At 33.3% G+C, this 27,980-nt stretch overlaps 2 protein-coding genes across 3 annotated transcripts in view; one reads left to right on the plus strand and one right to left on the minus strand.

Annotated features, from left to right (window-relative positions):
- LOC143064432 (UPF0415 protein C7orf25 homolog) overlaps positions 1-27,980 on the plus strand; it is a 112,417-nt gene that overhangs the window by 31,262 nt on the left and 53,175 nt on the right. The gene's annotated exons all lie outside the window — the stretch shown is intronic.
- LOC143064434 (uncharacterized) lies at positions 16,404-18,539 on the minus strand. The gene has a single exon (XM_076237255.1). It carries the CDS (start codon positions 17,599-17,601, stop codon positions 16,582-16,584), a length of 1,020 nt encoding a protein of 339 aa, XP_076093370.1. The 5' UTR covers positions 17,602-18,539; the 3' UTR covers positions 16,404-16,581.

Consider the following 27,980-nt stretch of genomic DNA (forward strand, 5'->3'; position numbering starts at 1 on the left):
TTACTATTGTATAAAAATAAAACTAAGTCGGAATTCCAGTAAGGATTTGATGATACTCATTCAGTTGTATTGTATTGAGCCAATGGTTTTGATTTTATAATTTTATTACTTTCTCCAACATACTATTAGGAATGTTGCATAAAAACGATTGTGTTCAGCACAATACTGTATCAATACTCGACTTTGGTATTTGCTCAGATTCACATTGTCAGCTAGCTAATCTTTCCACAACAACCCTCCCTGGTACTTAGATACCATGCAATATCTGTGTCACTGAAGGCCACGGATAATTTTAAATAGTCATAGTCACAATCCCGTTCATCTTCGACTTATCAGCGAATTATTTACCATAAGCAATATGAAGGGTTGCATAAGTGGAGCACGATTCTCTGTACCTTCAATGCACCTGGTATACTCCTGTATTTGGTTGGATTCTTGGTACTTCATGAAGTCTTTCAATTTTCTATGTGATGTTTTGTAGAAATTTTTTGTCTACACGCTTATAGGAAAGCTATACTTGGTATATGGGTTTGTTGCAACGTCTACATGTCTGTCAGGCATAATACACCTGACCCAAACACCATTTCATGGACCAATGATCACGGTTAAAGTTATACGTGGTGAAGTCCGAATCTCATATGCTATAAGAAAAATTCAACTAAGTTTGATGTATGAAATGATTTAATATCGTAAAGTTTTTATGTCCGACTGGTACGTTTTATCTGAACTGATGTCAATTTCATGATTCATTTCACAATGTTGACTTTATGATGTTTAGTCTATTTTTCAAATACTATAAGCAACAGGTCAATTATATATAGGTCATCTGTATTTGGTGTAGTGAATTACTGTAAGCTGTGTGTGTCTGTCTTGCAGTGTTCGTATGACCCTGGCGTCATTTTCATTTTCAAGAAAAGAAAAGAAAACACGGTCCGTCTGACTTATATTATAATTTGTATATTATAAAGTAAAATAAGTATGTTAAACTTCCCAAACTTATGAATACGACGAACATTTAAACGTAAAAAGACAACAGAGCATTGGAAACCAACCTTGAACAATCTATTTCTTACTTTAAACCTCGTGTATATAGTTCTGGTATCATTCACAATCCTGTTTGAAAAATTACAAAATGAGGGAACTGTAATGCAGAAATTGTTTTGGGTCCTGATTATTTGAAATAATCTCAAGCAGTTAGCCAATTCATAATATAAGTTATATAGTCATTTTAATTTTGATGGAATACAAATTTTGTCCTAAGAGTGCTGCAACCCTTTAAATCTTTTATCCATGAATGTAGGTTGAACATACCCCTTTACATGTTTAGTACGTGCACAATTCATGGCACACAAAAGTTTAATTTTGGTATCTATGATGAGTTTATTTACACGTGTTCAGAGTAAACATTTAATGACCTGCAGAATGATATACTCCTTTGCATGTACTTTATCTGCACAATCTATTGACTGCGAATTTTTAGATTCCTCAACATGTTTATTATGTTTACAATCCTTGAACTAAACATTGGTATACCCCTCAATGTGTACATTACGTGTACAACCCTTGAACTGAGGATTGATAAACACACCACATATACATAATCAGTACACTCCTTGAACTGGGGATCGATACACACACCTACATATGCATAATTGGTACAATCCTTGAATTAAGGATCGATACACACACCTACATATACATAATGTGTGCACTCCTTAACTCAGGATCGTTACATACACCTACACATACATAATGTGAACACCCCATGAACTGCGGATGATACCCACACCTTCATATACATTAAGTGTACAATCCTTTAATTGAGGTCGATACACACACCTACACATATATACTGATAACACTTCTTGAACTGTAGATCGATACACACACCTACATATACACAATGTGTACACTCCTTGACCTGAGGATCGATACACACACCGTAATATGCATTATGTATATACACGTTGAACTGATGGTCGATTTACACACCAACGTATATTCGTTATGTATACACTCCTTTGTCTGAGGATCGATATACACCTACATATGCATTATGTGTTCAATTATTGCATGATGATTGATGTGTTCCTCTACATGTACAAGAGCTATGGACTGAGAATTAATATACTGCCCTACACTTACATTTTTTTGTACAATCTTGCAGAGCGAAAAATAAAACAAAAGAAAGAACTATACCATTCCTTGGTAAATTCTACTTCATTCGAAGAAATGATTAATCAGATGATGTAATTATCAACCCTGGAATGCAACCTCCTGTAATCAAAAGATTCCTCAGGAGGCCGAGGCCGTATGACTGTTCATAATATTTACGTAACCATCTTATTTTGTTGATACACAAAACAAAAAAGTCACAGTTTAGATAATTGTATGGTACATAATGTTGTTCTGATTATGGATTTAGTTGCTACAGCTGCAGTTGCTTATGTTCACTGAATCAGTTTCATATTTACATAATAGTTAAACATACAGACGTGTTTACCAAAAGTAATAAAAAAAGAGAAAGAAAAATGCGAAGAAAACTTTGCAATACTAAATGTACTGCATTGGAAGGGAAATCAGAATGTTAACTATACAAAAGACAACATTTAACCATGACAATCATGAAAGAAAAGCTAATCAGAAAAAGCTTCATCACGGAAACACAAATAACTGAGCATAAACTTTGACAATAAAGATCGAAATAATAAGGAAGAAGTACACATATCTAATGAATGATAAGAATATCCTTATGTACATATGTATCCTTATTGTTTAACCTAAATACAAGCGGGAGAAAGTGGTAGTTCATTGACCAAGATTATCTCCATTCACATACAAATTACGTTTTGTAGACTTCAGTGTAGATCAAGTGAGCAGTAGGTGAGATTGTCAATAAATTTTTCCCATTACCATCTGTTTATCTTGTTCTATAAGTTATAGGTTGGCTGTAAATTGAATGATTGTACATGTTGTAAGATGCACAGGTCTCCATGAAAGAGTTATTTAACTGAGTATCACGTCACTTCATTTATTTGATTAATTTTATATTTGTGTAAACACATTCAACATAATTCTAAGTGTTGGCTTATTTTGATTTGTTATCAAAAGTTATTATAAGATACATGATTGTTTCTCCTTTAGAGATGTCATCTAATCTTTCAAATTGATTTCTCATTTGCTGTAAATGAGACAAGGCAAAGTTCTGTATTAACAATATGCATGCATAGTGTATCGTTTATGTCCCAGCTTTCCTTAAATCTAAGAGAAACAAGTTTGTTATTTAGTATTTTTTGTGTTCGTGTTAATAACTGGTGAATGTTTTATCCATTATGTACCCTTTGTATGCTAGCTAGTTATGTAACAATTTGCGTGCTTTATTAGACTTTAACACGATATTTTCTGTAAAAGAAGTGTCTACAAGAAACACAGGATACTGCTGACATGTTTATATTTTCATATCATATCATACGTTCATGTTTTAATAGAGCATGATACCGAATACACTTTTTATTATTTCATTTAATCAATGGTACGTTAATTTATGTACCAACATTTCCAAACAAAGAAACTGCTCAGCTCACTGGCTAAAATGAAACTAATTGCATGATTATTCATTACTTTAATTAAAGTTTGACATAAAATGTAAATGACGAGAAAATAGTAAAATGAAACAATAAGAAGATGTGGTATGATTGCCAATGAGATACTTTTAGATTAGTAGATCTTCAATTTTTACTAATATGCTTGGTCTGTATGCCATTTTGTGCTTCTTTGTTACATGTTTTATTGGTGATTAGGCTTATAGCACAATGTTGACTGCTGTATTATTGACATTTGTACCTTTTATGTCTGCTATCAGACCAGGTTCAATCCACCAGTTTCTACACAGGAAAATGCCTGTACCAAGTCAGGAATATTACAGTTGTTATCAATTCGTTTGATGTGATTGAGATTGTGATTTTGCCATTTGATTAGGGTCTTTCCGTTTTGAATTTTCCTCGGGGTTCAGTATTTTTGTGATTTAACTTTTTACATAGAAGGTAACTGTAGGTCGTACGGCCTATCCCAGGCATAGATTACCTTAGCCGTATTTGGCACAACTTTTTAGAATTTTGGATCCTCAATGCTCTTCAACTTTCTACTTGTTTGACTTTATAAATATTTTGTTATGAGCGTCAGTGATGAGTCTTATGTAGACGAAACGCGCGTCTGGCGTACTACATTATAATCCTTGTATCTTTGATAACTATTTACACCACAGAGTCGATGCCACTGCTGGTGGACGTTTCGTCCCCGAGGCTATCACCAGCCCTGTAGTCAACATTTCGGTGTTTACATGAATATAAAAAAATTGGTGAATTTTATAAATTTCCTGTTTACAAAACTTTGAATTTTTCAAAAAACTAAGGATTTTCTTATCCCATAAAATTGAGAATGGAAATGGGGAATGTGCCAAAGAGACAACAACCCGACCATAGAAAAAAACAACAGCAGAAGGTCACCAACAGGTCTTCAATGTAGCGAGAAATTCACGCTCCCCGGAGGCGTCCTTCAGCTGGCCCCTAAACAAATATATACTAGTTCAGTGATAATAAACGCCATACTAATTTCCAAATTGTACACAAGAAACGAAAATTAAAATAATACAAGACTAACATAGGCCAGAGGCTCCTGACTTGGGACAGACGCAAAAATGCGGCGGGGTTAAACATGTTTGTGAGATCTCAACCCTCCCCCTATACCTTTAGCCAATGTAGAAAGTAAACGCATAAAATACGCACATTAAAATTCAGTTCAAGAGAAGTCCGAGTCTGATGTCAGAAGATGTAACCAACGAAAATAAACAAAATGACAATAATAAATAAATAACAACAGACCACTAGCAGTTAACTGACATGCCAGCTCCAGACTTCAATTAAATTGACTGAAAGATTATGATTTCATCATATGAACATCAGCACAATCCTTCCCTTTAGGAGTTTAGTATCATACCATCATAACATATATGAGAAGAACATAACCCGTGTCATGCCAACAACTGGTTTTTAGGCAGTTAAGCTGCCTTATGCGAGCACCCTGGATTTTGGTTCCCCCCTGGGAATTTTTGAAAAAGTGCCATTGCTCTGATCTGGCAGGTCTGGTAGATTCTTTATAACTAATTAGACATTTTTTTTCACACTTTTTGTTATGAAAAACAATAAATATAAGGAAGATTACCTTAAATGATCGTCGATTTTCCCAAAACAATTGATGTTCCCCTTTTGAAAAAGTGCTAATTAAAAAGTTAAGCATAGCTTTTTATCGTCTGTGCTTTTGATGAAGATGTAAGTGAACTATTATAAGAATAATTTCATTGCCGAAAATGTTTAAATGAAGGCATTAAAATTTGCCAAATGGCGCATGGATATAATTTTGCGGCTATTTTTAATCAGTGACGCTGTTGAATTTGGTGGATTCCACCCTAATAAAGGTAAATATTTAAAAGCATTGTCTTACTTCCTCTCTGTATAAGTCTTGAAGGACAAGGTTCACTAATGGCACAAAATGGCCTAAAATATCAACTTTATCATAAAACACAAAAAAGGTCTCAATTTGGTTCGTAAATGGGTCTATTTCAAAAGTATAAATGCAAAATATATCAGTTCTTTTCATAAGACTACAAGATATTCGCCAAAGTAAGCCCATTTTGGACATTTTGTAAAAATATGATGATTTTGTGCATTTTTCAGACCTGAAAGCTTTTGAAACACCTTGGCCGCCACCTACGATCCATAATGTGTTGTAACCAAAAGATTCCAATTTTGATATAGATTTCATCAATATAAAAACTTTTTGGATCGTAGATGGAGGCCAAGGTTAATTATGCCAAAAACAATTAAAATTATGGACAAAAAGTACCAAAATTGACCTTTTAATACAAATTATGCTCATTTAAGGGGTCATTGCTCCATAAATATTAAAGGAAAGTGCCAGAAAAAATATTTTTGTCTTAGTAGTATTATCACAAGTATTTCTATGTGAGATTTGTAATTTTTTGCTCCAATTTAAAAAACATAAAAAAATCAGGGCCAATTTTAACCCTTCGTTGAATTTGGTGGATTCCATCCTAATAAAGGTAAATATTTAAAAGCATTGACATACTTCCTCTCTCAGTCTCTGTATAAGTCTTGAATTTGTAAGAATACTTGATTATTTTATTTCTACATTGTATGAAGATATGTATTTGATTTAATTATTTAATGCAAGCTGATGTTATTATTATTCATCATCGTGTCTCTCCGTACTTGCTATGTATCGTGGAAACCCCCAAACATTATACTCGATCAGGGCCTTTGCAATTTCAATCGGGACCTCATTTGAATACGTATTTATAGATTTTGTCGATGTCAAGGTCATTTCTAAATGTTTCCTTTATCGTGTTTTAGTTAGGCTTTGGTGTTACAGACTGCTACATGTGCTTTGATATAGCCAAAGGCGCTTCAAACAATATTAAGATTACTACTATATTAATAATTTGCTAAAGGACAGCATTATTTCACTTCAAAAGTCGCATATAATTGTAAAATATTAAGTACGAAATTTGTGACGCTTCCCAAGCCGTAATTGATTTGGATTTACAAGCACTTTTCATTTTCAGGAAATGAAAACACATCATTTTTCGATGTTTTTTTTGTGATTTGTTCATATTTAAACATTCGTGAAGTTTTCAAGAATCATAACTTTGCGTTTCCTTCATCAGCTTGATACTGGTAAACCACTTTTCTATGAAATTACTGTGAAATAAAACTCGCATGGTACGAAAAGAAGCTCTGTAGAAGGTAACGTTGTGCGTTACGAAGTTACGTTTTTAACAAGTTACAAACAGTTTTTTTCTTAATTTCTATATCAATTATTTATAGAACAGATATATTATTTTATTATAACATTGACAATGGATGACAGCGAATCCGTGATCAAGATATTTCACTAACAATTTCAAATTAAATTGGAATGAAAATGGGAAATGTGCTAAAAAGACAACAACCTGACCAAAGAGCTGAGAACAGCCGAATGGTCTTCAATGCAGCGAGAACCTCTCAAACATGAAGGTTTGCTTCAATTGACTCCTAAACAAAAGTTACTAGTTCAATGATTATGGACTTCATGTTATACTAAACTTAAGTTAGAATTATCGCAAGTATCTATAATTGAAAATCATACAAGACTAACAAAGGCCAGTTGATCCTGACTTGGGACCCCAGAGAATTTAAGCATTACAAATGTAATTATAAGGGCCTCAATGAACATGGACAAAACTAATACATAAAGATTTTAGACATGAATATATAAAAAAGAAAATGTGGTATGATTGCCAATGAGACAACTGTCCACAAGAGACCAAAATGACATTAACAACTATAGGTCACCGTACAGCCTTCAACAATGAGCAAAGCCCATACCCCATAGTAATCTATAAAAGGCCTCAATAAGACAATGTAAAACAATTCAAACGAGAAAACTAACGGCCTTATTTATATAAAAAAAATGAACGAAAAACCAATATGTAACACATAAACAAACGATTACCACTGAATTACAGGCTCCTGACTTGGGACAGGCACATACGTAAATAATGTGGCGGGGTTAAACACGTAAGCGGGATCTCAACCCTCCCCTAACCTGGGACAGTGGTATAACAGTACAACATGAGAACAATCTATAAAAATCAGTTGAAAAAGGTGAACTCATCAGATGGACAAAAATACAAGTGGAAGTGACCTTGAAGCCTTTATGCTACATTGTATATGTAAAAGTTTTAAAGCAATAATGAATATTATACCTGCTTGTATTTGTTTTTATTTCAGCTTGATTCCAATCTTTGGTAATGGCTAATACAAGAAGAGGCAAGGCATACATGTACATGCATATGTACAATACATGGTTCTCTGTAGCAACTGGATTGTCTATTCACCCCTATAGTTCCACAACAACAATGAAACTCTAGACTACTACATGTATGATGTTATGAAAATATTTACATATACCTACATGTACATCTACATATATGATCAATTTTGAAGATTGTTTATACCAGGTCTAATCATGTCAACTACTAGTACAACAAGGTTTGATTCAGCTTTCTGACAGGAATTATTTATAAACTTGCCAGCAGTTACAACAAATGAATATTATTAATTGAGTTAAAAATTAAGCTCATTTGGACAGTGAAGTGATTTTGACGTGTATTGAAGTAGACATTAAACATGTTAAACGTTTCAAATTGATATCGAATTATGTGTAAAGCAGCATTGATTTATTTAAGAAATTAAGAATAAAGAAATATTAAAAACAGATGAACAAAATATTTGTATTAAATTTGTTGGAATTTTTGTCTTGCCAAAGATGACAGAGTCAAAAAGAGAGGCATGCATGTATATATAGTTGTGTTGTTTTGTCAGCATGGTTAGCATCAACAATGTATTACAAAAATGTAGTTTGTGATTGTGTGATTAGGTCTAGTTTATGGGAGGTCAATGATATTTGGTAAGCAGTTGTGTTAGCATAGGTATATCTCATTATCAGAATATTTAGCCCCACCCCCTTTGTCATGGTTAATTGACTCTGAAACTTAGTTTACATGTATTAGTTTTTGATAAGGTCAGTTATTGAGGAACCACTAGTGAATGGTAAATGATATTTGGTGTGCAGTTGTATAAACTTTGTCACTTTCAATTTCTATTGAAGATATTTGGCCCTGCCCCCTCAATTATTCTCTTTTTACTAGGAAACTTGTGTTACTTTGAAATTTCATAAAGCTTTTGATTATTTTACTATGAGGGAAACCAATCGTCATAAGTCAATGATGATTGCCATGTAGGTGAAGAAGCATTAGTACATTTCAGTTCCATAGAGGATATTTGGTCCTTACCCCTCGGTCATATGCATGATTTATGGACTTTGACTATAATTATAATAGTTTAAGATACCAGTAATCTATGTGTTAAGGTTTGTTTAAAGGGGACAACTTATGAAAAGTCAATGGTATTTGGTAAGCAGTTGTATAAGTGTTGGCACATCTTATTTCCATAGGGATTCTTCAGTCCTGTACAATCAGTCATGGATCATTGTCTTTGAATATATTTTACATGTTAATGCATTTCTATTTTAATTGTATTATTTGCATTATCAAAATAACAAATAGGCAAAACATGTCTCTGTATTAAAAGCTGATTATAGATAAGACATGTACAATTATTATAAAGATAAGAATATGTGGAATGATAGCCAATGCATCATAATGAGACAACTATATATATATCCACCAAAATTCTAATGAAGAAAGTAAGCAATTATAGTTAGGCAACCATACAGGCTTCAAAAAATGTTGTATCAACATCAATAAAATTGAGAATGGAAATGGAAATCAGCATTTATTGTAATATAACTTACAATATACATTACACCACTTCAGATAGTTTCAGCTATGATTTAATGATTGTGCATACAATGTAGGTGCACCAACTGATGCAACTAAAACTGCTAATATGGCATATGCATACTATAGAATATAGTTAAATTAAACCATACACCACTGCTGGGCCCCATTATTGAAATTATTAATCTGATAAGAATATTCCTTCCATGCAGCTTGTAACTATTAGCAAAACCTACATGTATACTGCGTAGTAAGCTTTAAAAGACCAGGTAATTACAAATGTAAAACAATTAAACTACAGCAGCCTGATTTCCCAAATTACTGGGTCCTCAATATGGACAGGCACAATTTTAACTCTTCCCTTACATGTGACAGTGTACAGTATGTGCATAATCGCAAATATTAAATATTAAAAAAAAATAATTGGACATAACTTTTGAAAGTGGCAGGATTGGATAGTGAAAACTTTAGGGTACAAGCATTATTCAATACTTGAGAAATAGCCGAGAAGTCTGCATGTTGAGCTATATTTACGAATGATGTCCTTATACCGATGATAAAATTTAGTAAATGTTTTGACTAGTTTGTGATATCGAAAACCCTGGTGTAATAATTTTTCAGTAATACATAAATTTCTCTCGTTAAAATCTAAAATATTGTTACATACACGAGCGAATCGTACAAGTTGAGATATATAAACACCGTAAGGTGGTGACAAGGGAACGTCACCATCTAAAAATGGATAATTAACGATAGGAAATGAAAAATCATCTCTTTTATCATGAATTTTAGTATTCAGCTTTCCGTTAGTGATATAGATATCAAGATCGAGGAAAGGGCAGTGGTCATTGTTAGTATAAGCTTTATTTAAAGTAAGTTCAACAGGATAAATTTCTTTAATATACATACTGAAGTCGTCATTATTGAGAGCCAAAATATCATCCAAATATCTAAAAGTATTATTAAATTTGTTTATCAGATGTTGTTTCGATGGGTCTTTGCTTATTTTTGCCATAAATTGTAACTCATAGCAATACAAAAAACGCGTCCGCAATAAGTGGTGCACAGTTAGTCCTCATTGGAATTCCGATAATCTGACAATATACGGAATCCCCAAAGCGAACAAAAATGTTATCTAATATGCATAGATTACCTTAGCCGTATTTGGCACAACTTTTTGAAATTTTGGATCCTTAATAAAATTAACGGTACCAATTTTCTTTCACCAGATGCGCATTGCGACAATACATGTCTCTTCAGTGATGCTCGTGGCAAAACAAATATTTGAAATCCAAAGCTTATATAAAAGATGAAGAGCTATAATCCAAAAGGTCCATATAGCCAAATCCGTGAAAGGAATCAGAGCTACTGGCTACTGGCTGGTGATACCCTTGGGGACTAATAGTTAACCAGCAGAGTTAATGCTCTTCAACTTTCTACTTGTTTGGCTTTATACATATTTTGATATGAGCGTCACTGATGAGTCTTATGTAGACGAAACGCGCGTCTGGCGTACTACATTATAATCCTTGTATCTTTGATAACTATTTGCACCACTGGGTCGATGGCACTGCTGGTGGACGTGTCGTCCCCGAGGTTATCACCAGCCCAGTAGTCAACATTTCGGTGTTGACATGAATATCAAAAATGTGGTCAATTTTATAAATATTTTTATCTGAGCGTCACTGATGAGTCTTACATATATGTAGACGAAACGCGCGTCTGGCGTACTAAATTATAATCCTGGTACCTTTGATAACTACTGACTACAACAATAAAAAAAACCCTTGCCGCATAGTTTGCCATAAGACGCCATTTTACAGAACAGTTCAAAGTAAAGGATATTCTTTTATACCAAATTACTATTTATTTTTTTTAACTTAAAAAAAAAAGAAATAAAAGATCACTTTTCATCGTATGAAAATTTTCTTTCCTGTACGTATGCCTTGTCAATTCTTGGTATTTTCCAATTATTGAAATTTTTACCTTCAACTGCGCAGTCAATTCTACAAACAGCTTGTTTTAATTAATTTTTTGACATAATTGTGGTTTTGCTTGAAAAGAAATTTGTTAAATATTAACCTGTTAATTCATCTCGAAAGAAATTACATTCCCATCTAGTTTACAAAATAAGTATGATGAAGGTGAAACACGTTATGTTATCAGACATGCCAAAACATAAGTTCATTATTGATCTACTCAAGGAACTACTAAAGGGTCCCAAATAATTTCGGAAAAATTTGTGCTTTGAGCTGAATCTTGACGTAAAATTATTCACGATAAAAGTAAAAGTTCACCAATGTAGGTGAAGCTAATTGCAATTGCAGCCATATGCTGAGTACATCCGGAGCAACGGCAGTTTACCAAAGTAAAATTAAATAATTTCATTAAGAAGAAACATCAAGCTAAAAATCAAATCGAATGTAACTTCAATTGGAACAAGACTGGGAATACAGACAGAATAAGCTTCTCCTGCTGTGTATTACTCGCCATGCGAATCCATACTCAGTAAAACTTGCCATGCTTTAAATGTTCCCTTTGAAACATACTCAGTATATTCAAGTCAGAAACATGACAGTTCTTATCCATTCGTTTGGGTTCTTATCCATTCTTTTGGTGTGTTTGAGCTTTTGATTTGACCATTTGACAAGGGACTTTCCTTTTTGAATTTTCTTCGCAGTTCACTATTTTTGTGATTTTACTTTTTTGATAGGATACAATCGGTAATTGTACAGATCAGATGACTGTTCTGGTACATGAAACTGCAGATCTTTAAACCACACAATCATGTTGCTTATGATTCAAGAAACAAACACATGTTATTGGTCAACCATTTCGTGATTGTAATGTAACCGTCAAACTTGTGTAGGGCCGATTTATATCGTATCACCGTGTAACGTTGTTAGTTAATTGCTTGTGTAAGGAGAACTCCCATGTGAATAGTGTTAAAAGGGGCAGAAGAACCAAAGGGGAGCATGCCCGATCGTAAAGTATAGGTTGAGACATGTAAACGCCATCAATTATTTTATTAATAATTGAACTCAACCCTGTTTCTAGACTGTATCTGCGTTTAAATATCTTTGGTATAGAATGAACGGCAAGCAAATGTGCCATTCAGATTGAAGACATCTGTTGCTTTAAAAAAGCAAATAGATGAAATCATTCACCATGTTGAAGAAAATTCTCAGATCTTCTTTTTCGTTCATTTGCATTATTAGTATAGTCTTTCATTAACTAATTTCAACTTGCGTTATTTTGATTGTGACTCTATCTTAACTGTCTGCGGGACTTTTCAAACGTAAAATGGTAGATGCTTACATGTAATTAAAAGTTGAAGTTGAAGTTGAAATTATTGCGCGATGTAATTCTTTGTCTATATCCAGTGGAGGTCTAGAATTCTTTCACCTCTCTCTGTAGAAATCGACCATGTTATAATCGCGTTCAATAATGTTAAAAGATTTATAATCAACTGTTTCCTTTCTAAATTTTGCCAGAACGTATTTTATTAAACTATGCAAAATAAACCCTGCTTGACTAGTGACCTTCCAGAAAAAAAAACCCCAGAGAAGTCGTTCTTGAAAATATACATGGTTAATTTCTGCGTCATTTGATCTCTTGTGAAGAGTTGGCAAGCATGCCACATCTTCTTTCTTACATTATATCATAAGATTTCATTGTTGTAACTACTGAGTTGTAATTTGAATGACACTGGTTGTAAAATATCATTTGTGGTATTATAACGGAGACATATATTGGTTATAAATAAAGCCCTAATTACAGTGTTTGCAGGCGGTACATTTATAGCATCGTTACAATGTGCTCTATTTATATTTATTCGTTAAGAAAATATGACCTGGCTTGTTTATCTCTTTTGCTATTAAATCAATCTAAAATCGTTATTATTACAGTGGATTACTGTCAATTATTATTAGTATCATTGTATGGAAGAAGATAATTAACCGTAGATAGAATACTTTGCGAACGTTAAACCCGATCTGATATTGTTATAGAAGTTTAAAGACTTTTCCGATTGAAATGAAATGAAATTGTCTGACCGCAGCATAAACTTATTCCCTAGGTAATAATTGATTATAATATTAAATCTAAAAACTGTCACAGAGTTTTAGTGGTAAAGTTCCGAGTAAAAGTTCGCAATCAAATACGTACACCTTGTACAAACATTTTGTCATACCCCTCTTTCTCTATCTCCAGCGTTGTTGGCGTCTTTGATAAATTTGATTGCGTGTTATTTATTTTTCAGTCAGTTGTGTTGCATGTTTTTGTCGTATGTTTTCACTTTTTTGGCGTTGTATTTCTATGATGTCTGATAGGGTTGATCACCTAATGTTGGCATTATAACGGCGTTATAAACAAATGGGGAATATTCTACTACTAATTATATTGCATTTTCCCCCCTGAAAAAGTCTGTACCATGTCGGAAATATGACAGTTGTTTTCACTCTTTTCGTTGTTTGATAAGGTTTGATTTTTTGGGGAATTTACCTTTGACTTCGGTAAATACCTTTTTTTCACCATAATCAGACATAGTCAAGTTATTGTATAATTGTTCTAATTAAAACTTCATGTGTCATGTGCTGTTGTGAAGTACTTTTTGGTGTCTTAGTTTAGTAAAATACGTTCAACTCACCAAGTGCATCGTACTAACAACGATAACAGTTACATGTTGTTGCATGATAAGTTTGAAGAAATAAATCCTTCATTACAGCGTTATTAATGTCTTAATGCATCATAGGGAAAAAAATACGAACAGGAAGTGATAATACATATTTACTGTAAATATTGCATGATAGATGGTTAGTAATTTAGATATTAATCTTAGCTTAGTATTTTATTTGTATATGTAGTGAGGAAAAAATATTTTGACAAAAGTTAAAGATACCAAAGGGACACTACACATTTATGCCATATACATATGTTTCTTTTAATTCGAACAAATTTAGTTAAACATCTTGTATGATGATTTGGTAGGTTTCATGGTGACCCTATCGTCTCGAGCCCGGAAATTCATTGTTTTATACCAAGGGTGGATCAAACCAAATCACAAACCTGTGTCTGGGACAGGTGCACTGTTGCCTTGTAAACCATCGCCAATATAGGGTATCGTTTGATTACTTTTAGTACAGTTATATCTATATCCAAATAAAATTGTATCGTCTTTGATATACATCGAAGGCTGAATAGGGGCCTTAAGTTGCTTAAATTTAATTCATGTGGACGTTGTTGAGGTGTCTCATTGCCAATCAAACAAAAACTGTAGTTCCATTCCAAGTAACAGATCTATTAAGAAACTGACAAACAGCATAGCCAAAGAGCCACCCACAATACTGTTCACCCAATGTGTTTATGGAATATGGTTTCTGCAATATTTTAACATCAATAATGTGTACCGATACAATGTAACAAACAGGGTTTTCCTCCTACACCATATAAGGCTTACTAGTGTATAGGCGACATTATAGTGATACACGCGTGAATTACACTCCAGTCTACATTCAAATTTTAAAGGATTGTCTTCTGATGGTTCCTTAGACATCATGTCCTGTGCATGAAGCAAGGCAAACCAGTTATGTAATACTGCTAAACAAACCAATGACAATTCGATATGTCATAAACAGCTACTCATCAAAGGTCAATCTGAACCCTATACATGGATAACAGCTACCTAATCAAAATCCTAGAAGATCAAAAATAATTGTCTTTTGATTATAATTGAGAATATTCCGACGGAGTTTTGAGATGGAAACCAAGATGCGTAGAATAAGACAGTGTCACTGTAGCAACTTCAAAGAGGCGAAACTGTACAGCAATGCGAGCTTTAATTAGATTTTTAAAGTCCATTACTTGGGACGGGAAATCTTGTCTAACAAAATATGGAGCATATCACAACATGGAAACACAAGATGAGCTGCAGTCTCACACACACAGTTAAGCTTTCTCGAAGGTTTATTTCTGACAATGGATCACGAAACAGCATGAGGGACAATAGGCAGCATGACAGATATATGCTTATATTTAGCCAAGTTCAATTGAAAAAACATATAATGAACCTTATGCATTTATCCTTTAATGCGATCAAGCTAAGCGGAAATGACTGCGATATAATCATTCAGCAAAATTTATTTGAATAGGAACACTATTTTTCATTGGTTCATTCAAACCGTCTACCTTAAAATAATTTATTCAGTCCTGCTCAGATAAACTGCACATATACGTATTAAATTCATACCCAGTAAAACGAATGTTGATCTGCACCAGTGGGGGTATTAGTTGACACTGTTTTTCAAATCTAAAATATGTAGAACCATAGAAGAAAACAAAAGGTCATTGTTCATACCTAGTTTTATGAATATATTTTTATTTATAGTTTCCATGCACTATCAATAAGAGTATAAGCTTATATCAAGTAAATGCGATTGCACTTTTCATCTCGGACTTTTTTTTTATGTACTAAAAGGCAACACCAACCAAACTTCAACAGACCTTCAAATCATGCGTTATAGTACATTCCAGTTGTTTCTCTGAATAATATTGCTTTTACTTATGGTTTCACAATACAAATGCATTGTTACGCGTTACTATTCTTATACTAGCTTTTTCAGATGAATGTAGCGAAAAGCGCATTGTTCTATACTGTTTATTGATTATATGTTTTTGCTTGTTGTTTATTCGATGCATTTTCTAAGCATGTGGTCGAGATTTTATAAGATATTTAGAATTCATGATGTTTCGATAAAAACTTACGGCAATCAAGTTGGATAATACATGATAAATTGTGCCATTTCTCACCTTTTTAAATTAAACAGTGGACATATTAATTTGGAAAGAGAAGAATTGCTCTTCTATTCATCCACATTCATTTATAGATTTTAAATGCAGATAATATGTTATTTTTGTATGAAAACACATTTAAAAAAAATGGTATTCCAAAGCAACCCGATGCATTTCTAAACATTTAAAAGCAAAATTCAATTGAAAGATTTAATAATGACAAAGGTTAACAACGTTATTACAAAAGAGACCTGAACATACAGGATTATTTCCTATTATAAACACAAAAAATACAAACCATAGGAAAGCACACTGTTCCATGGAATAAATTTGGATACTTAATGAGCATTTTCCAAATTTGAGCAAATAAAAAATCACGCAATATCATCATCGATAGATGTTTCTAAATATGGCCTGACGTCTGGCTCCGGCATATTACTGACTTCTTTCATATCTTGCATTTCAAATTCATAAAATTCCGTTGACGGTAGAATAGGCTCAGTATGAGCATGAGGCATACCGTTAATTTGATAACAGTCAAGTTCCTGTTCTTGTTCATCGTTAGCATGTAAAATTATTGAATCACCGTGCTCATGACGGTGATGATGGTGGTTATGATTGAGATCCTGCATAATGCTAGACTCTTGATGGCTATGGTGACGAATTCCACTATGGGAATGTCCTGAATGAGTACAGTGTCCTCGACCGTGGTGATGGTGACCGGAATGTTTGTGAGAAGATGAAGATGAACCTTTTCGGTGAACCCCAGCAATTACATAATTTGTGTTCCCGTTACAATGTCCATTATTATGAACTGGAAGTTCAAATACATAACCTTCGCTTTGATCTGAAAACATGTCGTCATGACCGGCAGTCATTGTTACACTCTCACTGAAGTCATACAGTTCATCATTAAAGTGAGATGACATACTGTCATATTTTCTAGTCTTTTGTTTCCCTCTCCAGTGTATCGACGATGGCCATCGTAATAACAAAATAACAAACACAATCATGGAAAGAGCCAGCACTGCACCTATACTACTTCCAATAGAAACGGGGATATGCCAACTTCGCGTTGAAGCGTCAACACATTTTTGTAAGGTTGCTGTATCGTTTCTCAACATCATTAAACATATTCTATAATAAGTGTCAGCTACTAAATTGTGAACGGTGTAAGAATGGATAGTTGGTGACAGGTGAGGTCCATACTGGATGTAGGAACTAGCAATCTTCTGGTAATGAACACGGTATCCCAGAACATTTGACACAGTATCAGGATTTGCTCTCCATAGTATTTCAACTGACGAAGTACTTGTTGACGAAACTTCCACTGCATCTATGTAAATTGGTAATTTTTCGGTTGAAGCCATTGTTTCCAATATTTCAAGTATCATTTCACAATAATGTTATAATGTAACGGTTGTTGATTGTTACTCGAATGAAAAGTGAATTATTCCATTCCAATAATATTCAGCATAAGCAATATGCAGTTAATAATCCCTATCTGAAATGTTGCTGATAACCAAAAGATACTCGTATGAGTTTCACGGAAACCAAGTGCTATGCAATTTCTTGATATATATTAGTTATGTTGGAAGAAAGCAAATGTATTTTTAATTGTACTTACGGCGATTATTTTAACATCCAGAATTAATTCGGAAATAAATAGAATCCCTAGATCGTAGATTCAGCGGGAAACAATTATCCCAGCACCATCATAATACATAGATCATGATCTGAATCTTATAATGATTGCACGGACACAGCCAGTCGTCTATTTGATTTATAAATCAATTCTTTCCCCACACATTTTTTAATGGATAACAATACCGAGGTCCTTGACAAAATACAATATTTCCACTAAATACGGAGAAAATATTCATCTACATAGAACATATTAAGTTCATTTGATGGAAATGACTTAGGTAAAAACTTTTGTGTTTCTGCTGTGTCAACTGTTAGATTGTAACTTTTTCTATGAATATCATTTTCACATTATGACGAACATATGAATGATATATATATAAATACGTTTATGTTTGACGCATGTTTTCAATATCAGCATTTCACGTAAACACGATCTTCACTTCATAGCAGCTTATCTGTTTGTCACCAAATATCACAAAGACACTACAATATGCTAAATTAACACTTTATAGATAGTTTGTGTGTCTTCCTTATTGTTTTCAATCTGTTTAAGTACACGTGCATCGATTTTCTCTCTCGCAGTGATGATTAATCCCAATACATCATAAACATTTTATGTTTATCGTCATTAATAATGTAAATTTTTAAAATTATTCCATTGCAAAAATATAAACATACACTTACTGCGTTGTTTCAAGGATCTGTTTATTGGAATAACTACAACAGTGTAGGAAATATAATTATACCAACATTATAGTTAAATTCTGTCGTATTAATTCGCCAGTGTAATAAGAGGCTTTTCTGATCTTAATGAAAAATTCGTATTCATCGCGAAATGGTTTTAAAGAACAAAAGCATCTAAATGTAGTCATTGATTTTAGAATAATGAGTTTTTTCTTCTTCTCTGAAATAACACATTTTGTATTGATAACCGAGTTGAATTGGCCAACTAAAGCGCAAAACAGTCAGGGTTCCTTTTGTTTGTGTATCTTTAAAAAAAAACCATCATAAAACTATTGTAAAAACAAATGAAAGCATATTATGTAAGTTTTATGCAGTGGTAGGGATCTGGACATTTATTGTTTTCATCTTGTGTGCATTTCACTACCCATTTAAACTTCACAAAGGCATACACCAACAAAGGAGCACCTCATAAAACCAATATACAATATTAAATAGGCCATTTATTGAAATTTAGAATCCTGGCATAAAAATATTGTGAATTATACTTATACTTATATCATTTACTATCCATATCAGTCCTGTATGTGTTCTACTCACAGGGTCGTTATCTATCGTTGGTAGTTCGGTTATATAATTAGAAAGTAGAACGATGTTTGCACATAAAACTTTGACACTGCCGATTTCGATGGCCCTTGTGTTAAATGAATTCAGTGGAAATTGGTCATACAATTTATTAAGTTACGCTTAGACATTTCGAACTTTCTTTGCCTGAAATGACGTTCACTTGTAATAAAGCGACAATTCAACCTTTGTAACATATATACCATGTCCAGATATCAGTCAACTAATATCTGACGAGGGCGCTAGATCGTAATGAAAACCAAATTGGGTACACACACAGAAATAAATAAACATACGCCTAAAAAAGTGTACAAAACAACTATATTAAAAAAAAAACAGTAAATAGAAAATAATTAAAATAGCAAAAATAGCATAAACTGTTAGGTTAAAAGCCTAAGACGTTAATCATCTAAACTGTAAGTAATGTACAAATAACTGACATGTAACATTACATATGTCAACAGATAGGTATTTATAATATTACGTAAACAGATGTATATCTTCAAAAATATATACTTTTTATTGTTTTGTTTACCTCGCCCCAGATTGCTATAGTTTTTATTTGTATTTTTCAAGAATTGGTTTGTTTTGCTAGATAAGTATCTTCTAGCATTACGAACAAAATAATCATGTTTTTATCAATAAGAAATATCTATATTTATTTTTCAGCCATTTGAAATGTTATCTTGGTAGAGTTGTTGAATAATTAACTGGTCTTTAGCTAACAGTATTGATTCCCTTTTAATGATTTATTCTAGATATTTTAATCGACATAGAACATAGTTGTTTTATCTACGGCTGAAATAACATGTGTTTTGTAATATTGTCTCTGGCATTCACATCTATTTTGTCTCTTACTATAACTCATTTTTGACATAATACTACTTGCACTTATAACAATGTGTAAGTGGAAATTATATATATAAAATAGTTTAAACTGAATGTCAATCTGACCGAATTGTTTCATTCAGTCATTTATGGATACCGGAGACGCATCTTAATATCCCTGTATAATAATAGATACCCTGGACACATCTAAAAGGGATACTAGGGATACATGTTGGTTTACTTTATAATTCTCGTGTAGTAAATGATATGGTGTGGTCTGCTTCATAGATTGATACCCGTCTAATACATTATACCAGAGATAGATCTTGGTCAGTATCATATCCCCTTAATGATAAATTCCGGAGAAACAGCTTCATCTGTTCATCCCTCTTGCCTTTAAAAGGATATCAGATATACTAGTCGGTTTTCTTAGTAGCTTCTGTGTAATTTAAAGAATACATGCGGTACAGCTTTATCTGCGTCATATCCCCAGTCTTATAAAGGGTACCAGATATACAACTTGGTCTGCTTTATACCTCTAATATAGTAAAGGATACCTGCGGTTTATCTTGATCTGATCTTCCCTCTTGTCTTATAAAGGATATCCATGATATAGCTTTTCTGCTTCATACATCGCTTCCAGTTTAAGATACTAAAGAGATTCAGCTTTGTGCATACATTGACGGCCATATAATAAATGATACTAGAGAAAAGCTAAAAGATATATCTTGGTTAACTTCATATTCATATTATAGTAAATAATACCATGCTCTGTACTCTCTGATATTAAAGGATACTAGATATACTGCGTGGTATATTTTATATCATACTAAAGATAAACTTATTCAAACCTCCAGTGTTACAAAGGATACTAGAGATATATCTTCATTTGCCTCACATTCTCTTTATGATAAAGGATACCAGAAATACAACTCGGTCTGCGTCATACATCCCGTCTAATGAAGGTAACTTGAGATACAGATTAGTCTGCTTTTACTCAGTATAATAAATGATGAATCTTTATCGCATTCATAACTCCAGTCTAATAAAGGATATTGCAGATACAGCTTGGTTTCCTTCATACCTGTAGTCTAATAAATGATACTTAATGTACATCTTGGTCTGATTTATAACTCCAGTCTATTAAAGGATGTTGGAAATACAGTTTGTTCCGATTAATAACTCCATTCTAATAAAGGATACCAGTGATACAGTTTTGTCTGCTTCTCATGTTGACGTACTCCTAATAAGTCTTCTGAATGTGGCAATGAAGACTATAAGAAAGGAGACTACTACAGCATTCCGATTGTGAGTTATCTATTTTATGGAGCACTATTCAAATAGAACTACATGTATATGTTAAGTACTAGTATTCATTTTCCAGTTGAAACGATATACCAGAAATTACGTTTTCTCTCTCAGGATTGCCCCGAAAGATGGTTATAGATGACAAAGAAACGACTGAACTACTGTTTCTTAATTGTTGCTTCGAAAGTTTTTCATCTAGAATTGGAGGCCCATTTCGCAAATACTTTAGTGTGATATATTGCACATGCCGTTAAGGTTATGTTTATGTTTCATTTGAATTGACCATTTTCTAAAAGCAAGCTCAGAAATTGCATGAGTTTGTCAAAAAATATATAATAAAGGGATGTTGTAAGGTTATGAATGATAAAACTATCCAGTAGATTCTAAATGACGTGAACTATGGTTCACTTTCGACCGTTGAGCACAACAGCCCATTCATTGATTTGGTAATTTAGAGAGGGAAAAAAAACCATCAAACATGCAATAATTCAGGCATATATGTTGCACAGCGGCCATCAAAATCGAATATCGGTTATCGGTTATTTTATTGTCAATATCCAAAAACTGAGAAAAAAGAAGAAAGAAAGAAATTGTCTCTGTTTATTGAATTTCCATTATCTAGACAGTCGTTAACAAATAACGTTATTAGGGATACCCGTAATAAGATATTACGTAGTGATCCATGCAGATATTGTTTTATGATCTTATTTAGGTCGAGGTGACTTTGCGATTGCTCGATGTTCCCACTTTAATGTAAACTTTGTTTATGTTTGCTGTTGTTTTACGGGTATTCAGACGAAAACACGATAACATGTATACATGCACGGAAAAGATGAATGGTTGTCAACTGTTTGATATTTTTAACTAAAGAAGGTAATCTTGGACCAAACCAATTGCTCTATTTCAGTATACTTAAAGACAGATCTGGTTCTTTGATATTGATTATTAATTGAGGCTTGTAACTGTTCAAAACTATACAATGTATATTAAACAATACGTGATTATTATGCCTAAGATATTGATATGATATAGTTAAATTACCAATCGGTGTTGGATTTACCTGAAGAATATATTACAGCGTCTTTGTAAATCTGTATTGAGAAATAAAACCCATAGCCAATGTGCATAATTAGCACGTAATTACACTTTGTATATCTTCAAATTAAATATAATAAACGTAAATAGTGATTACGCCACTGTGTTCATATGCCCGTCATTGGTTGTCTCTGATAGTTTAGGAGATAAATGAAAACACGATATGCATGCAGGCCTTTACTCACTTCCTGTAGAAACGCGATTTTCCTGGAATTTGTTTCTCATGATATGGTGTTTTTTCGACACATTGGTAAGGTATTTTATGTGTGGTACCTCTGTGATAATGTGTCGAGTTGAACCCATTTAACAGGCGGTCAGTATAGAAAACCTTTATCTCCTTCCAATCTAGTACTTGTTTTCCTCCCCATACAGTACAACTTGGCAATAGCTTACAGATATTTTCCAACTGAAATTCTTTAACGACGTGCTGCTTTCTCGTTGTAAACATCATGATAAATATTTTTTTCCTCAATGTAAGACAAGATGTAGAGTAAGACCTTCATTAAAAATTATTTCCAAAATTTTGTGTTCCGTGATTGTGTTGATTGTTCTTAGATCTAGAAAAAACCTTCAACATATAATTCGCTCATAATTATTAAAAGAGGCGAGATATGTCAGCGCGTGCACTTTTGTTATGTTTTTTGGAATGATGTGTTAAATAAGGAGCAAATACTTATTGATGTTTATCTTATCTGGTTTAAAGGGCCATATATATATAAATTTTTTTCTTCTAAATTTTGCCTCCGTCGTAGGCTAGTAGGGTAAAGATAGAACTGCAATGCAGGTTACAAATACTTATCATTTGTACATATTTAATTATTACCATTATATGTAAGTATCCTATAATCTTATTTGTTTTTTGAACAAAGGATAATTATTATTGATATCATTATCTAGAAGTAGCAAATATAACAGATATAAAAATGGCTAGGATTTCAAGATTTACACACTATTACACGACTTCTTATAGGAGTGTCGATGTTTACACGTATGTTATCTCAAGAAATGTGTACCTAGTCAGGTAAATAAATGGCTGTTGTTATCTTATAGTTCGTTTCTGTGTATGTTGCATTGTCGTTTTTTTTTTGTTGCACTTCAGTGTTTCTGTTGTTTAGTTATTTTCCTCTAATAGTTGATGTGTTTACCTCAGTTTTAATTTTTAAAACCGGATTTGTTTTCTCATAATTGATTTATGACTTTCAAACAGCTGTAAACTACTGTTGCCTTTATTTGAAAATAGTCATTATAACTGCATCTTTTTGAATCAAACATGTCAGATTATAATAGAGGCTCATTTATATAGGCTTTATTTTCCTTATGTCAAAGTACTTATATTAATAACATTCTCAAACAGACATAAAACTATGTCTATAATTTGGAGTAAGTTGAAATTAATTTGTGATTGACACGTGTTAGTTTGAAAGAAAAAATAAAGACTTAGCTTTGCATCATGCAGACAACTTACGTCAAATTTTCTTTAATGTCTGTCAGATTATTTGGGATTCTTTATTGAACCATACTTCTTACGAGATGCATCAGTATAATTGGTGATATTTAAGATGTTCAGGGTTATTTAGAGCAGTTTAATCAGATATTATTGATCATTTATAATGATAAAAACAAATTGCAAATCATTTTCTGCTAACCAGTTTGACATACAATCAGCAGAAATATGGCGATGGCGAAACATTCATTTATACATATGTACATGCCATTATCCATAGTAACATATGATTACAGTCTTTTTCACCTTGCTTTTTTATACGACCGCAAAAATTTTAATTTTTCGTCGTATATTGCTACCACGTTGGCGTCGTCGCAGCGTCGTCGTCGTCGTCGTCGTCGTCCGAATACTTTTAGTTTTCGCACTCTAACTTTAGAAAAAGTGAATAGAAATCTATGAAATTTTAACACAAGGTTTATGACCACAAAAGGAAGGTTGGGATTGATTTTGGGAGTTTTGATCCCAACATTTTAGGAATTAGGGGCCAAAAAGGGCCCAAATAAGCATTTTCTTGGTTTTCGCACAATAACTTAAGTTTAAGTAAATAAAAATCTATGAAATTTTGACACAAGGTTTATGACTGTTGTAAATACGGCGCGAACACAACGCGGGAACGTCACTTATGTCTTATATTGTAACGTCAAGACTTTGTGACGTGTCACTTGTATACTTGGGCATTATATAGATCGATTACATTATTAGAACATGCAACGTTTTATTCCTTAATTCACGTATTCACGACATTGTGGTGCCGTGTCCAATGGATTTGAATAAGCTGAAATCGATAAGGAAAGCGAACAGAAGTGTAGTTACAAGACATTTGAGAAAAAAATCGACGATTTGAAAAACGAAGCGGAGTTAGCCAGAGTAGATCTTTTAGCAACATTCGAAAGTGTGAAACAGAAGAAGAAACTTTTGGAAGATTTAGATCAAAAAATTATAAGTGCAATCGATGCAGAGGATATTGAAGAAGAAATTCTCAACACAGATGAGTATACTTTAGATTTAGAAACTAAACTAAAACACTTGCGTATATTCATACAGAGTTTAGACAATTCGATAAATCATAAAAATCAGCAGTCTACTTCATCATATCAAACATTAAATTATGATGCACAACCTTTTATTCCAACTTCATGTATTGAAAATCAGCAACACAGTTTTATCGCACCGTCACTGTCAACACTTAGCAATCAAACACACCACCTTCCGAAATTAACTTTGCCCAATTTCAGTGGAAATATTATTGAATGGCAATCTTTCTGGGATTCTTTCGAATCGGCAGTACATATGAACCCGAGTCTACCAGATATTCAGAAATTCAACTATTTAAAATCACAACTTGGAGGTGAAGCCTCGCATACAATTGATGGGTTCGCATTGACAAACGCTAATTATAAGGAGGCAATTAACGTATTAAAAGAAAGATACGGACAATCGAATAAAATTATACAAGCACACATGAAAGCCTTGCTAGACATCACACCCGCAAATAATGATTTAGCCAGTTTACACGTATTTTATGATCGCATAGAGGCATCCGTACGCGGATTGGAAACGTTAGGCCAATCGCAAGACACTTACGGCACATTACTAGTCCCAATAATTTTGAGCAAGCTTCCCGGAGAAGTAAGGCAACATTTAGCGAGAGATCATGGATCAAACACATGGATTTTATCCGATTTACGCAAATCTATTCAGAATGAGATAAATATTATCGAAGCAGGTCAGGATTACGGTATCCGACAAACGCCTATATGTACGTTTCTCGTAGAAACGAATGAATCTTACGAAAAAGAATCATATACGCCAAGAAGAGTCGAGTATGTAAACAGTTACCAACGTGTTCTAACCGCGAGACCATGTATCTACTGTCAAGAAATTCACGCACCGGTGAACTGTACACGGATTACAGACACAAACGAACGAATGGAAATCGTAAAACGCAGCAATCTGTGTTTTAATTGTCTCGGTACGCACCGAGTCAATGAATGTAAATCTATACATGTATGCCGTCATTGCAAGAGAAAACATCATACGAGCATATGCTATGAATCAATGGTTCGTAAAAGAAGTATTTATGTTCAAAGTGGAAATTGCATGAATCAAATCGTAAATCGTATCGAAAACGACGAGCATGAACACGAGCATACTACTGAATTATCACAATCCTTAAATGTAAACATTGTGAATGATAAAGAGAGAGAAACAGAAGACGACACAAAAGTTCTTCACACATCGCACAAGAAAAATTCTACCGTACTATTAAAAACAGCATTTGCACCCGTTTGGTCCGATCGTATAGGTATCGACGCAAATATATTTTTTGATGAAGGTGCGCAACGTTCGTTCATAACAGAAGATCTTGCTATGAAACTAAAACTGAAAGTTGACAACACAGAAAGTATACAACTTTCATGTTTCGGAGACACTGGCAATACTATACAACACCTTGGTAAAGGTACATTACTGGTCGAGACAGAGACGAAACAGAAAATACCAATTGATGTACTTATCGTACCGAAAATAGCCGTTCCGTTCAAAAATCATATCCGCAAATTAGACTTCACTGAAAACAAGTACATGTATTTACAAGGATTAAATCTAGCTCATCCGATCACAGACGAAAGTATATTCGAAATTGACGTTTTGATAGGAGCAGATTACTATTGGCAGTTTGTTGGAGACAAAATCATCCACGGATATGGACCTACTGCTGTTAACTCGAATATAGGCTACCTTCTATCCGGTCCGTTAAAGGAAACAAGTATCGTGAAAGCTTATGATAACACAATAAAGAACAAAGAGCATAAAAGTTTCGTTGGAAGAATTGAAAACGAGGGATGTAACAGAAAAACAAAACAATACATACCACACCACCGAGTTAGAAAAAAGAAGATGCGTGTGAACAAAGTACCGTAGAAGATAATCGACCGTCGAAGACTTCACACAAGATAAAAAAAAATTGGCGAGGATGAATCTGCCTTCAAATCGAGATGATAAAGAACGGCTGTGAACTGTTAACTACCCCTTTTTATATGAACTGTGAATCGTAATTAAAAGTGTTAAAGTGTCAAATTTAAATACCACTATACAGAGACAGTAATTATTTTCTATACTATAGAGACTTTAATTTTCAAGCGTAAATATTATTAATCTGAGATTGTATTTTATATTGAATTTTATCATTTTGCGGCCCCCAGAATGTTGTAAATACGGCGCGAACACAACGCGGGAATGTCACTTATGTCTTATATAGTAACGTCAAGACTTTGTGACGTGTCACTTGTATACTTGGGCATTATATAGATCGATTACATTATTAGAACATGCAACGTTTTATTCCTTAATTCACGTATTCCCGACAATGACCACAAAAGGAAGGTTGGGATTGATTTTGGGAGTTTTGGTTCTAACAGTTTAGGAATTACGGGCCAAAAAAGGGCCCAAATAAGCATTATTCTTGGTTTTCGCACCATAACTTTAGTATAAGTAAATAGAAATCTATGAAATTTAAACACAAGGTTTATGACCACTAAAGGAAGGTTGGGTTTGATTTTGGGAGTTTTGGTCCCAACAGTTTAGGAATAAGGGGCCCAAAGGGTCCAAAATTGAACTTAGTTTGATTTCATCAAAAATTGAATAATTGGGGTTCTTTGATATGCCGAATCTAACTGTGTATGTAGATTCTTAATTTTTGGTCCCGTTTTCAAATTGGTCTACATTAAGGTCCAAAGGGTCCAAAATTAAACTTAGTTTGATTTTGACAAAAATTGAATCCTTGGGGTTCTTTGATATGCTGAATCTAAAAATGTACTTAGATTTTTTATTATTGGCCCAGTTTTCAAGTTGGTCCAAATCGGGTCCAAATTAAACTTTGTTTGATTTCATCAAAAATTGAATAATTGGGGTTCTTTGATATGCCAAATCTTACTGTGTATGTAGATTCTTAATTTTTAGTCCCGTTTTCAAATTGGTCTTTATTAAAGTCCAAAGGGTCCAAAATTAAACTAAGTTTGATTTTAACAAAAATTGAATTCTTGAGCTTTTTTGATATGCTGAATCTAAACATGTACTTAGATTTTT

This window comes from Mytilus galloprovincialis, chromosome 2 (assembly GCF_965363235.1).
Source record: "Mytilus galloprovincialis chromosome 2, xbMytGall1.hap1.1, whole genome shotgun sequence".
NCBI classification, from domain to species: Eukaryota; Metazoa; Mollusca; class Bivalvia; order Mytilida; family Mytilidae; genus Mytilus; species Mytilus galloprovincialis.